The sequence below is a fragment of the Lissotriton vulgaris genome, chromosome 9 (assembly GCF_964263255.1).
Source record: "Lissotriton vulgaris chromosome 9, aLisVul1.2, whole genome shotgun sequence".
Classification (NCBI taxonomy): domain Eukaryota; kingdom Metazoa; phylum Chordata; class Amphibia; order Caudata; family Salamandridae; genus Lissotriton; species Lissotriton vulgaris.
This window is the reverse complement of record NC_141697.1, coordinates 147,030,252-147,045,904: the sequence shown is the minus strand read 5'-3', so window position 1 is coordinate 147,045,904 and position 15,653 is coordinate 147,030,252. Positions and strand designations below refer to the sequence as shown.

At 45.1% G+C, this 15,653-nt stretch overlaps 1 protein-coding gene across 1 annotated transcript in view; it reads left to right on the top strand.

Moving 5' to 3' along the window:
• TYRO3 (TYRO3 protein tyrosine kinase) overlaps positions 1 to 15,653 on the top strand; it is a 456,471-nt gene that overhangs the window by 410,090 nt on the left and 30,728 nt on the right. Inside the window, exon 17 of the mRNA XM_086937235.1 lies at positions 10,406 to 10,565. Within this exon, the coding sequence (XP_086793361.1) occupies positions 10,406 to 10,565 (160 nt within the window). The remainder of the gene's footprint in view (positions 1 to 10,405; positions 10,566 to 15,653) is intronic.

Here is a 15,653-nt window from a genome sequence, read left to right as displayed (position 1 = left end):
TGGCTGATGTTGTGTCCCCATCGAAGATCTGGAAGGATCTATTATGCAGGAATGATTCCAGCCATTTTAGTGCGTCGCCTCCGACACCGATGTTATGCAGACGGTTCAGCAGAGTGGCATGGCTGACAGTGTCGAAGGCTGCACTTAGATCAAGGAGGATCACTGCCACTGATCCCCCCCGGATCCAGTATCCTTCGAGACTCTTCGACAACTGCCAGCAAAGCAGTTTCAGTACCATGTTTTGGCCTGAAACCTGTCTGGGATGGGTCCAGGAGTGCATGGCTTTCCAGAAATTGTGTCAACTGGGTGTTTATGTGTTTCTCTAGCACCTTACTTACCCAGGGAAGTAATGAAATTGGACGGTAGCTAGAGTGATCTTCTGGATTGAGGGTGGGTTTCTTTAGCAGAGCCCGTACCATGGCTCTCTTCAATCCAGTTGGTACTGTGCAGGAGGATATGGATGAGTTAAGGAGCTCTAGCACCACTGGAAAGATGGCTTGGCCTGCCTGGAGCAATATTTCTGGTGGGGCAGGGTCGAGGGGGGACCCAGATTTAACTTGGCCTGCCAGTTGTTGCAGTGTCTCCAGGTTTAGTGGGGGAAAGTGATCCAGCATAGGCTGTCCTTGCAGGGGGGAATTAGTCAGGGGGCTTTGATTAGTTGAGTTGTTAGCTGTTACCGGGAAAGCAGAATAGATCTGAGTGACTTTATTGTGGAAAAAGTCTGCAAGTTCATTACATTGCTCTAACGTTTTCGGGGCTGGGGGGGGCAGTATTGACGGTAATGCATTTTTTGACCAGATGGAAGATTTCCTTGGGTTTTGATTTTGCTGCCATTATTTGGTCTGCGAAGTAGGAGGTCTGAGCTGTTCTCACCCCATTTCTGTAGGCCTTAATGGCCTCTTTGTATTGTTTTTTATTTTCCGGGAGGAAGTCTATTCTCCAGGCTCTCTCTTTTTTCCTGCAGAGGCGTTTCATGTCTCTCAGGGAATCTGAGAACCAGGGAGCAGATTTGTGTAGTCTCTTGGGAGCAGATTTCCGTAAAGGGAGGATCGTGTCCAGTGATTTCTTGATCCAACCCTCATAGTTGTTATTTGCTTGGTTGGGGTTTGTACAGGGAGGTGGGCGAGAGCCTTCAAGGATAATTGTCCAGGGCTCTATGGGAAGTATGGTCAAACTTACTTTCATCTCTAATAAATCTTGAGGCTGCGTGTTGAGGCAAAATATGTGGTGCAGACTACCTAAGAGGGTGAATGTATAAAACAGGGTGAGGTTAGTCTGCAAAGATTGCTGGTACATTTGGTTCACTTTGAAGGAGGTGCAGCAAGTTGAGAGCCACTTGCATTAACCTTCTGGTCAGTGACCACCTTTTTAGGTCTCGCCTAGACGAAGCAAAAGTGAAGCTTTTGCGTCTAGGGCGAGACAACTTATGCAATCACTTTCAGGGGAATGTAGACAGCAGACTGTCACGAGCTTCTCCTGCCGGAGATTGTAGCTCGTGAGCGCGCACGTCGCCGTCCCTGATATTCCCATGCACAGAAAGGCTCCCGCACGCATGCGCACATACACACACTGCATACACACACACACACATGCACCCCCCCTTAAAGAAAGGCTCACGCACGCATGCGCACATACACACACTGCATACACACACACACACGCACCCCCCCTTAAACAGACACACGCGCAGACAGACACACTCACGCACAGACACACTACAACAGACACACGCGCACACCCCACCCCCACTCACCCCGCCTCTCCCTCAACACACTCACCTGTTCTGGCGCTGCTCGGCGGCGGTTCTGCCTCTCGGGCGGCGGTTGCGCTTTGCGGGGCTCTCTCACCACATGAGAGCTCCGCCTTCTCCATGCGCCCGGCCGCTCTTCACCCGGTCCCCCATCTCGGGACCGGGACTCGATCAGGAGCCCTCGGGGCTCCTCGGACAGTGGCTTCTCTCTCGCGCCGCGATGGGGGCGGGACTTCCGGTTGGGGCCGCGCTGCGATTGGCCGGCTGCCCAACCGCTTCCGTGTCGTCGCAGGCAGCGCGCCGGCCCGGCGGGAACTTGAAGAAACTCCTGGGCTGCGGTGGTGAATTAAAGGCACACGAGGGTCAGCCTGGAGTGCTGCATATTAAGTGTGTATAGGTGTTCCAAGTTTGGTAAAGTAGTGAGCAGGTTTCTAAATTTGGCCCTTGTCAACTATAGTGACTCAGCTTCTGTCAGCAAACCACTTTGTCATGCCTTTAATACATCTACGAGGTGATGCTGCCCAGTGAGCAGCTGTTCGGCAACTACGTGGGCAGCCTGGGCGGGGGCAACAGCACGCACGTGGTGGTCTACGACGGCGACCATTTGGGCTCCTTCTACGCCCCGCGGGCCTGGTGGATGTTCCGGGCCTTCGGGTGTCGGTGCTCAACGGCGGCTTCCGGAACTGGGTGCGGGAGGGCCGCCCCGTGACTGCGGAGGCCAGCCCTGTGACTGCGGAGGCCAGCAGGCCCGAGCCCGCCCAGTTCAAGGCCACGCTGGACGGTCGGCTGGTGAAGAGCTTCGGGGAGATGCTGGAGAACCTGCGGACCAAAAGCTTCCAGGTGGTGGACTCCAGGTACGAGGGCCGGTACTGTGGCACCGAGCCGGAGCCCTGGCAAGGTGAGAGTAGGACCAGTGGTCCGTCAGCAGGAAGCACTGCCAGGAAAGGGGGCAGTGACTTACTCACCTAGATTGCATACAAACATCTTCACTGTGATGATTGTCCATCCACACACGCCCAGGGCTGTACAATTAGCCATCCGTGTATAGTCCCCTTCTGACGTGCGGGTATACACGCACTAGCAGGCCGTGGCATGCATTGACATCCACATACACAGACTATTAAACACTCATATATATTCATTTCACTCGGGGGCACCACCACATCACTTGGGGGCGCCACCACATCACTCGGGGACACCACCACATCACTCGGGGACACCACCACATCACTCGGGGACACCACCACATCACTCAGGGACACCACCACATCACTCAGGGACACCACCACATCACTCTGGGACACCGCCACATCACTCTGGGACACCGCCACATCACTCAGGGACACCGCCACATCACTCAGGGACACCGCCACATCACTCAGGGACACCGCCACATCACTCAGGGACACCGCCACATCACTCGGGGATACCACCACATCACTCGGGGATACCACCACATAACTCAGGGGCACCACCACATCACTCAGGGGCACCACCACATCACTCTAGGGCACCACCACATCACTCTGGAACACCACCACATCACTCTGGAACACCACCACATCACTCTGGGACACCACCACATCACTCTGGGACACCACCACATCACTCAGGCACACCACCACATCACTCAGGCACACCACCACATCACTCAGGGACATTACCACATCACTCAGGAGCACCTTCACATCACTCAGGGACACCACCACATCACTCAGGGGCACCACCACATCACTCAGGGGCACCACCACATCACTCAGGGACACCGCCACATCACTCGGGGATACCACCACATCACTCCGGGATACCACCACATCACTCAGGGGCACCACCACATCACTCTGGAACACCACCACATCACTCTGGAACACCACCACATCACTCTGGAACACCACCACATCACTCTGGAACACCACCACATCCCTCTGGGACACCACCACATCACTCTGGGACACCACCACATCACTCTGGGACACCACCACATCACTCGGCCACACCACCACATCTCTCAGGGACATTACCACATCCCTCTGGGACACCACCACATCACTCTGGGACACCACCACATCACTCTGGGACACCACCACATCACTCGGCCACACCACCACATCACTCAGGGACATTACCACATAACTCAGGGACATTACCACATCACTCAGGGGCACCTTCACATCACTCAGGGACACCACCACATCACTCAGGGGCACCACCACATCACTCAGGGACATTACCACATAACTCAGGGACACAATCACATCACTCAGGGACACTACCACATCACTCAGGGACATTACCACATAACTCAGGGACATTACCACATAACTCAGGGACATTACCACATCACTCAGGGGCACCACCACATCACTCAGGGACATTACCACATAACTCAGGGACTCTACCACATCACTCAGGGGCACCACCACATAACGCTGGGACACCACCAACACATCACTCTGGGACACCACCAACACATCACTCTGGGGCACCACCAACACATCACTCTGGGGCACCACCAACACATCACTCTGGGGCACCACCAACACATCACTCTGGGACACCTCCAACACATCTCTCTGGGACACCTCCAACACATCACTCTGGGACACCTCCAACACATCACTCTGGGACACCTCCAACACATCACTCTGGGACACCACTCAGGTGCACCACCACTTCACATGGGGGCACCACCACTGCACTCGGGGACACCACCACAGCACTCGGGGACACCACCACATCATTAGCCAGGCACACACCACCAGCTGTCAGTGCACTCGCAACCACTGCATCACTCAGCACCACCACAGCATCACTGGTTCAAATATGTTCTCTCAATGTTTCAAGCTTTATTACAAATGTCACAAAAAGATGTTAATATTTCACTTCTGTTCTTGGATTTTCGTCACAATAAAATACACTAAACATAATGTTCACAAAAGTTATTTACAAAAGTTTAAGCTATTGCCATTATAAATTAGAATCACTTTTAAGTATTAATTATTCAAAAGAAATAAAAGCCATTTTTTTTTGTAATATCAACACATGTAAGTCACGTAAATACAAAACATGTTGCATTACCAATGCTATAGGTGTCACATTTGTGAAAGTTATAACTATTGGCATTGTAAATGACAAAGCTATTAATTACGTTATTTAAAAAAAAAACACATAAATAAAAAATTTGTCATTTACCATACCAATAGCTCCAACTTTCCTAAGGCGAGACCTATTGCATTGCAAATGCTTGTTTTAGAAGTCCCCTGAATGGGAGCCTGAAGGTAGGTTTTTACCACTTGCAAAGGAGTGGCCAGTTTGAAACAAGTTGAAGAGCAGTCTTGTAAGGTAGCATCAAAGGTTCAGGCCATCTCAGGCATTCATTTAAAATGCAAGCAGTGGAAAGTGGTACATAATACGAAGCGACATATAAAAGTACTGAAAGCTGTATTGAGAACGTGCAGCTGGTCCAGATGACCTCTAGTCCACTATGTAGCGTGACAAGGCAGTGGAGAGACCAAGTTTGATGAAACATGAAGAAACACCATCAAAGAAAAGAAGGTTATTATTAGCATACATCTAGCCAGCTAAGCCTCATCTCGATTGCCATGTCCAGGTCTGGAGGACATACCTGTGATGAGCTAAAATCAGTTTTTGATGGGCTAATAAAAAAATGAATGCCATTTCCAGGGCCGAGGTGAACAAAACTGACCCCTGCGAAAATGGACTCACAGATTATTTACCTTGAAGGAGGTGTGGCTATGTTTTACAGAAGGGTGCTCAGGGCTCCACGATTAACAGGGAATTCATACCCTCCAGAGGAGCAGTTACACATTCAGAAGAAGACATTGCCTTATTCGTATGCTGGCATGCACAGGTGCATTTGAAGGGAGATCCATCTTGATATGTGTTGTAACTAGATGTATCTCCTTTTAGGTTGCTCAGCCAGAATGAGTGAGATGTCTGCGTGGAATATTGGTGTGCGTGATGTCAGAGTGAATAGAATGTGTGTGTGCCTGGTGTGTGTGGAGAATGTCAGTTGGTGAGTGAGGGCTGAGCAACATCCATCAAGCTCCTGGTGGGACCTAATACTTATCTTATTGAAACCAACTAATAAACATCCTGCTTGGATTAATTACCTGGCTTCCATCTACTTTATATCTTCATTTACCACAACAATATGTTATGTTACGTTATAGTGATTTGTATAGCACACTAATCACCCGAGAAGTGCATTGAAACACTTGGACAGGAGTGTAGGTGTGCGGTTAAGTGCTTATATGAATAGGGAGGTGTTCTGCTTCTTGCAGAACTCAAGATGCAAGGAGGAGGTTCTGATGTTTTGAAGGAGGTTGTTCTATGTCTTGGGTGCGATGTAGGACAATGAACCACCTCCAGTTTTGCTTTTGCGGATGTGTGTGAGTGAGACAGAGTGTAGGTGTCTGGTGGATTGGTGAAAGTGTATGCTGCTGTTATCGGGTGTGATGTTGCCATCGGTGAAACAAATCAGTTGTACCCAAGAAAAATGTCAATAACACATGTTTTGAATGAAATAAATTCACAAATGTTTGTATTGAATTTCCTTAGTAAATTAATTTGTACAATACACTATTTATAGTGAAGTTGCTCCACGGGGAGTAGAAATAGGGTGCTTGGGAGAGTACTCGTGAGTAGATAAGGAAAAGTAAGGAATTAGAGTGCCAATATACACAATATTTACAAACAATTAGGTAGATGCCTTGCTGTAATTAATTTGCATCTTTTTGCTCCACAATTACAAGATTCAACCTATTTTTTCCAAGTTATCTAGATACGGACAAAAGATTCCAGTACAGGTTGGTATAGTTAGAAATGTCGACGTTTCGACCCCCAGGTGATGGACAGTCCAATTAACCCTTCCTCTCATTAGGAGCCTCTCTGCCCATTCTTTATGTCCCCCACTGATTGTATAACAGTGGTTTCTTTGGTGAGCAAGACCACCTATTCCCATTGTACCCTTATTGTATATACTCCTAAACCAGTAATTGACTGCCTATCTCTATCTATCTAGTAGGTGGCTCCCTCTTTGTCCTTTTGAAGACCCCATACTAAGGGTTAATTATAGTGTATTGTACACATTAATTTAGTAATTAAATGTAATATATCAAAATGTGTGAATTTATTTCATTCAAAACGAGTTATTGATAAGGCTAAATGTGCACCTCCCAAGAGCTGGCATGTATTTTCACTAACACAGTGTCTTGTGGAAGGGTCTCCATGTCCTCCGGCGTGCCCCTTCCCCACCGCTCCCCACCAGGGTGTGTAGTTGCTCAGTTCTGCCCCATGTGGACCCCTCCATTGCAACAGGCGAGTTCTCTTGAGAATGCACAGGTAGGGTGCTTTGAGCCGCACTGTCTGTATCCATACATACAAAGCCATCTTTCTGTCGGCACACCCAGCACCAAAATCCACATATTTGGTGTTAATGTTGTCTGTAGCCTTGTGCGCACCATGCATCCGGGTATAAATACGGCCTCAGATCATAGAGAGAACGGGGATGATTATTCTGGATGGTTGTGGCGCTATACCAAATATCGGCAATATCAGTATTCGACTCACTATCTTAGTCGTTGGGTGCCTATGTATGGGTCATCATCCTTGCCCCATATGATCCGTAGATCTGAAATGTTTCTAAATCCTATCACACCAACTTAAATTATCCACAGGAACACAAAGTCAAATCAGATTGAAAATAGATATATAGTTCATTTAATCCTCAAGGCTTTCTCCAAGTCCATCCAGATCATATGAGGCACGAATCCTTGTGCATTTTATATGGTGCAAAGGAGCAACGACAAACAAAGGCCCCCTGTAGAATGTGGAGAGGCCCCTGAGCCTGGCATATTCACAGCTGTTTGTTGGCATTCGGGTGAATGGGGGTCCGCCTCAAAGGTTGAGGATCCCTTGAATTGGCGGGGACCCTACCCAAGTTGTGTTACTACCCTGATATTGGGGTAAATGAGTCCTGTGATAGACATATTCGGTGCCCCAAGGAGAATAGTGTGCAGGAGGTAAACAAATTAACCCCCTCTTTGGGACTAGAGCTGAATTCTCCAAACTGGGGTGAGGCCTACCTGGGGAACCTGAATTGATCACGGGGGGCCCAGGCACAGTGGGGGCATTTTGCAGATAACTGTGTTTTTAGTGGGAAAAACGTGGCAGTGAGCCACTCTGCACTAGGCCATCATAACATCTTTTGTGACTCGTGTCCTGCAGGGATTGTGTGAAGGAGGAGGGGTTCTAAATAACTCTCAAAGACCACCTCCACTCCCCCCCATTCCTGATAAAGGATCACTGCGGATTCCTTTACACTTTAGGGAGGGCAGTATTTGATTTCATTCTGAAAAGGGATAGCTGAGAAAAACCGCAATGTTCCAACTATTATATATGTTTAGAGCTGGCAGTTAAAAATAGGTTTGTCACTCTGGGGCGCCCCGAGTGAATTGTAAAAAGTTTGAAGACCACTGGACTAGAGGGACATGACATGAGCAGATAGATTCCAATGGATCGAGTATCATTTAAAACGAGACCCGCACTGCATAAAGGTGAAACTTTGCCATCTTCTCTGGAACTGTTTGGTCAAACTAGATTAGAAGGATTGAGATGAATCCAAGTGATCATCTTAATATGTAGACTGATGGTTTTAATTTATGTTCTTTAATGTAACGTGATGCACTCACTGTTGTCGGTTTTATGTGAATTCTTTTGGGTGCTGTGCAGGGAATTGTACAACTAAGACTATTATTAAATTATGTTGTAAATTTTTTTTTGAGAAAAGAGGCTGTATGAAGAGTCTATCACGAGTGAAGTTTAAGACCGCTAAAGATGCGGTTCATATATGGAATACCATCCTGGCTATCAATAAAACTACGCTCTTTCACCCTAAGCTAAGCATATGGAATAACCCGAGCTTACCCGAGATTTTTAGTGATCCAATAGTTAGAACATGGGCTAATCTTGGTATAAACCAACTTTCTGATTTATACGGACCATCAGGCTTTCTAACATTTGATACTTTAAGAATACTTTATAAACTACTGGTAAATGAGCTATTCAAGTACACACAGATACGTGATTTCCTCGTGAATAAAATGTAACTAAAGGATATTTTAGACTCAGAAATATGGACTTGTATTTACGGGAAACAAACAATGATATAATTAGCTTGTGGTACAAATGTCTCTGTCAATCTAAACCTGATGATGCATTAAGATTGCACAAAAATGGACCACTAATTTAGGAATGCCCATCTCCCCGCATAACATCTCCACTTTTCTCCATAACAGCAACTCTTTAACTCACTCTTCTAGCTTAAAACTTCAATCTTACAAGACTGTATGCCATGCCAGCTATACTACACGCCGCTTCACTTTTTTAAGTGGGCAGGGAACAATACATTACCCGAACAGACAAAATGCTCAAAATGCGACCTACTAGCAGCTTTGTTGAAACTGAATAAAATGATCTTCGGTAAACTTTCTGCTGAGATGATACTTCTGGGAATACAACCAAATACTGCTATCTATAAGGACCTAATGTTTATACTAACTTCCTGTGCCAGATTGATAATTGCCAGGGCTTGGATTTCAGACAAACCACCACTGGAAATCGAATGGTGGCTTTTGATAAATGAGATATACGATATGGAATTTTCATCTGCAAAAATTCGAGGGATAGGTTCCTTGAAGAAAGTGGATAAAATATGGGGTATCTTGTTCCCTACTTACGAATGAACGACTTTTTCTTTGATGTATTAGATCTGTGAATAGCTCCTACTTCCTTCACTTTATTATTTAAGGACCTGGATTTACTGCCTTTCCTCGCAGGATTTTAAATGTATAGCACTAATCTGACTATGATGTCTAGTAAACCCGGCTATTAATATTAAGGAATCCTTACTTAATTGACTAACTTTTGGTTTAAAAGCTGGTTGCAAGCCTATTTGATACGCCTCAAGACGAAACTGACGTATTTCTCTTCGATATACTGTAAACCCTTTTGCCTATTTGCTATTTGATTAAGTCATCAAGGAATTGTATGTACTATAATTTTTTTATTCTTTGAAAATGCTTTATTTTTGTAATGAATGCCTGCTTGTGCTGTCAATAAAAAAATTTTTTTTTAAAAGAAGAGTAGATCAGCAATATCTACAAAATATGTACATTTTTCATTCAGAAGGAAGGGAAATGAGGGGAGGACCTTTCCAGTTTTAATCGAGGAGTCACAGACAACTAATACAATTTAAAGAGAGAGCAGAGCACAGAGGAGCAATAATTTTAGGAAAGCAAAGGAGAAGTAAACCAGAGACCAGCACAAGGTCTATACTTAGTAGCAGCAGAGTAGCCCCATGTCACTTGGCACATCTTCTGGTACTCAGGTCCTTTTAGGCAACAGAACTTTTCAATCCGGGCCTTTACGGTTGAAATACCCCAGCATTCATGAAGGTGTCTGATAAGAGGGCAGGACCGGGTAAGAGTGACACAAATAGCACGGGGTCACTGCTAGATACACGTATGTCAAGAGAGGTAGGTATGTGGTGAGTCCAGGTGGGCTTGTAACCTCTGTCTGTCTTCAGATATCATGCTTTCATGTAATTGTTTTCATTTGTGTTTGTTTCTGTAGGCTGAACGAGAACATGTCTGTGTGCGTTGCCGACTTTGGCCTCTCCAAGAAAATCTACTCTGGGGACTACTACCGGCAGGGCAGCGCCTCAAAGCTGCCTGTGAAGTGGCTCGCCTTGGAAAGCCTTGCGGACAATGTTTACACAGTATCTAGTGATGTGGTGAGTAACGCCCCGCCAATAGGCACATTTCAATAGGCCTCACATCTGGGCAGAATTGGCCTTGTGGTACTTCATTATGCCTCCTAGGAAGTGGTTTAATGAGCTAACATTTTACATTTGAAAAGTTCACTCAATCATCCCACTTTCAATTATTTACCTCATAAATGCCTTGCATACTGTAGACATTCGTTTTTTTTTCATTGTAACACCATCTCAGTATCAGAGGGTTCATAAGCCAGCAAAATATTATCTCCTCAAAAAGTAAAAGCTTTTGCTTTTGGCTAAATTTGTCGAACACGGTTTGTGGAACACGGACATGGAGTGGTGTAATTGAGTTAACTTCTTTTGTGATGAGATATTTTGCTGGCTTTATGAACCCCCTGCTACTGAGAGATTAAGGATTGCGATTCATTCATTGCTAATAAGATCCCTGACGAAGTCCAGTTTCTTGGATGAAACTTGTTGGCCTGGGCTGAGACATTTTCTGTGAAGAATAAAATGTTTGTGCATAACAGATGTTGGTTCAATTGTTTTGAATGCACTCAATGAAGAATGGATTTGGACTGCACTACATATTGGGCCTTCACTATTTTAGATGATCTATGTGTCAAAAAACAATCTCTGGAGACATTATAAGATATATTTTTTCATTTTATTAGTGCTCCCCTGATTCTTACTCTACCGTACCCATCTTGTTACTGAGGCTCATTGCAGTTCTGATTTCTGCTCTGTCACACACAGTTGCCTGGCCTGTCATTTCAGGGCTGAGTGCATACATGGTTGTAGATATGGGCAGTACAAGAGCTATGAAACCCTTCTAGGTAGGGGGGCATTCGGACACAGGTAGCACCTGTGCACCAAGAGCACCTCCCACATTCTGCGTTATTTCCAACTTTGCAGGCACAGGAAGTTGGCCCTACAGATAAACTGGATCTGATCCTTAATGCAATTGATCAATCCTGCTAGGTTCTGGAGCATAAAATTGATATGGTGACCATAGGTTTGGGCATTCACAGTCATGACCACAGAAAGCTTGCTGAGAAAGTCAAACGCAATGAGGACGCCATTCGGGAAGTGTGTTCAAATGTGAACAAACTTCATAGTCCGATTTCAGAACTCACCAGGAAAGTAGAATTATTGGACAAACAGATGTGAAGACGCAGGAGGACACAGTCGTAAGAAACATCATCAGGGTTATTGGTTTGCCAGAGCAAGTAGAAGGAAAGGACATGTCTTTTTTCTGAAGGGATGGTTATCAAATGGGTGGCCCTAGAGGGTGTGTCCTACATTTTTGCACTGGAAAGAGAATAGGGGGTTCTAGCGAGACCCTCCAACCCCCAGTGTGCCACCACGCACTGTGGTGGCATGTGTGTTGCACTTCTGGGATAGAAACTCAAAATTGCAGTGAGCTCGCACAGTGAGCCACATTCAAATTGAGAACACCTTGGTTGCAATTTTCCCTGATTACACAGTAGCAGTACAGCAGGAGAGAGCTTCCTTTTATCACGAGGACAAGGTGTACTCGCTCATGCACCAGTGAAGGACAGATAGTCTAGTGCAGGGAGGATTTCTCTGGATGCAGGAGACACCTGCATAATTTCAGAAGTACAGATTTCGTATTACTCATAAGAAGGATTAAACATAAGAGAAAAGTGGTGATGCCTTTGGACTATTTATTGATTTTATCCAGACCGGAAGTACAACTAGGACTAAGGAGTAATTCCAAGACTTGCAATACATTGCCCGGATAGCCCTGAGGAAGCAGTGGGGTACAACCCTCAGCGACAAAACATGTGTGGGTTCTATGGCTAAAAACAAAGAAGAGGCCAGAGGGCCGTAAAATAAAAAGACCATCACAAAATCAATTTTGTGGATAAATATAAATTTTTGCACTCTGACATATATTGTGGCATGTGCTTGAGGCTGGAATGTTATGCACTTTGATCTTTGGAACAAAAGTTTGGGGGAGTTGGGTGTTTCTCCCCACCTTTGAGAGCACTGCAACCGAGCAATATAAAGATATTGTGTGAACGGTTAGTGAGCGCCAGAACCCTATCAAATCACCCATCTTTCTGCCTTGTTCTGTTCCTAGATTGTGTTCTCTTGTTTAACCACTGGTATGCTCCGCTCATTGGAACATGCCAATTAAGTTTACTCTTTAAAATCTTTACAATCACAAAACAAGAATGTATGCATATACAGTATATAGATACGCAGAACTGATGATATCATCATTAATACAAAATGCAAAAATTTGGTTCCAAAAATAAAAGTTTGACTCTGTGTTTTACTAAAAGTTTCAGTAAAAATAATTTTAGAAAATATTTTTTAAATAATTGAGCTGCATACCTCAAACATTACTGTCTCTACTCTGAAACTCATTGATGCAGTGATCAACGGGAGAATCCTTTGAGTTGACTTTTTTGGTATTAGAAAGTTACCTAAGTTAGTTAATCCTCCCTATCATTACATTTAGGCTAGGTACATTTCTATTACCATTAAGTAACGCGTAATTAAATATTACCTTCAGTTATTAATATTGTGCACTTTCCTGTTTACCTTAGGGTTGTATGTACAATTGCACAAGACTCATTTCAGTTTCACATTGAAGGTTTTATGAATAAAAATCGCAATTACCTCTTTCTGTGCCTACCTCCTTCTGTGCACATGTGGCTCAAGGTTGTAGCTGAAATCTGCCGGTGTGTGAGACAAACTTTGGTTTGCTTTGTTCGCCCTAAGTTAGCAGGGGATCCTTGCTCACTTTGCCACTGGATTCAAGCTAGCCTGGCTGATGACGTCTGATTAGCCAGAGACCGGTCCCAGGATGCTTGTTTCGGTCCAGGGAAGACATGGCTTGGTAGTTAGGGCTGGACTGTTCCCCTGAGACACAGGGTCAGACTGATTTTCATATGGCCATGTCTGAACTGGGGTGACGGAGAGAGCTAAAGAATGATGATGGATTAAACCCAGATCAGTTGACTGGGGGTGAGTGCTTGCAATGTTCAACATTCCGTCCATCATCCCCTTTGGTTTTGCTTTGTGAGACAAACTTGGCCATGTAGTCAGGCTATCCCCAGTCTCTCGGGGTTGGCGTGGGTGGCACCTCCTATCCGTTGCTTGTTCTTTAGTACCTCTGGTACTCCCCTTGAAACTTCTGAGCTCCCCATAATCCTGTCCTGGAAATCAGGTTGCAGGAAGCTGTTCTGTGCTTTTTCTTTTATTCTATTGTTGTGAAAAGATCAAGTATCTTAAGTTTAAGGATCCTTTAAAAGGGTCAAAGCTAGATGCTTCTTTAGTAAATAAATGGTGGTCCAAACCTCAAACGTTTTTTCTGTACCTCAAGTTTAATGTTTTCTCAGTATACATCAAAAGCGGTCTCTCCGGTACAAGACCCAACTGTTTTCTCGAATCCTCTTCTGGTTTGTGAATGCTATGCATGGCTTAATGTGCACTTCAGCTTTACCCCGATCATTACTGATTTGCAACCCACTCCTTACTTGTTTTGGCTGTGGTAGAATGTTCTATCAAATAATGCCCCCTATCGGAGACATCTGCTGGTACATTTTGCAGTCTGCTAACCTTTCATTTGCCTGCCATCCCCAACTACAGTATCATACCCAACATCCATTACAGTGTCGAAGACCGTCACTAAGAAACTCGCCGCACTCTGCGGTGGGCCTGTTGGGATTCACTTAGCAATATGGATGCCACACTTCTCGGGGCAGAAAATCATTAGAAATGCAGCAGTGTCTCCGCTTCGCACTCATTCAGCTCCTTGGTGGTTTACCTGCAAAACAAATATCTTATATTTTTCATTTCCTTTTCCAATAGTGCTTTGTAAGCCCTGGAATGAAAGGACCGCATGTATTCCTCTGTAAGGCCTTTCACATAGGAAGAGCGCTGCACTTTTTGACCCAGATGATAAAACATCAAATCCGGTCCACCTGCATAGCAGACACAAATATGGCCATTTTGAGTGAGGCTTTTCTTATGCAGCGGCGTGGATTAAAGTAGACCGAAGAAAAACGTACTCGTTTTGGCTACTAGCATCAATCCTCAACCCGGTTTTAGAACCAATCCCTTCAATATTTTATTTGCACTGTATTTGAAGGGGGTGCATATGCGGTGTGGTAGGAAGTACAAGATGGCTGCCTTACAACTGTAACAAGGAAAGTTGGGAGTATCTATCGGTGTTCTTGGTCCTACCTCAGAGTGACAATAGTGCCAACATGTCGGCCATTAGATAAGAGAACGTATATTACTATAATTCCAACTGACCATTGCTTGAATTGGAAACATAGGAGTGCAGGTACTTTGCACCATAGTACCTACTTGTTTCTGAGAAGTGCTGGTACTCTCCAATTAAAAGTATTACGTCTGTCTTGAGAAGTGCCGGTGCTTCCCCTCTCAAAATAAAAAAGTGCAGGTATTCCATACCAGACAGTACCGGCCCATTTAAAGCACTGCAACTGATCCTAGTAGATCCTGGTACTAACGTAGGCTAGAGGAAGGAATATGGAGGGTGGATAAATCGAGCACTTGGTTGACCACTGAGTAGTTTATGGACTCTTGCAGTATTGCCATTTGGGTCATCATGCTTTTAGCCACAATTAACTTGGCGTACTGATTAATGACCGGAAATACCCAGACCATCTGACCAAGAGTGGGGCACAGGTGGCAGAGGCCACATACACACTACTGGGCCAGTTGCCCAAAGGAAGATGACACACAAGTTTATCAGTTTATTCAATTGTAGAGTGTTACAGAAATCTAAAGTGAGCAGGACACATACACGATAGAACGCAGCAAAATCTTTTCAGATGACATTTAAATCCCTCTAGTAGCGCCCTCTTTACAACGCCCACTTGACTTTCACAGAAAAATCACTTGCTTCGAGGAAATGGCTGTGTATTGCTCCTTTTGCATAACAAAAATTTTATTAATTCCTCCTTTTAGTCGGAAACGTGTGGGGGGTGTAACAGATACATGCTGTTCTGAAGAACAGAAAATAGTTTTCTTAATTTTGCTGGGAGAAAAATATTCTTGCGTTCAAAAGCAGTATTATGTGCTGGCTGCAAAAAATACGTC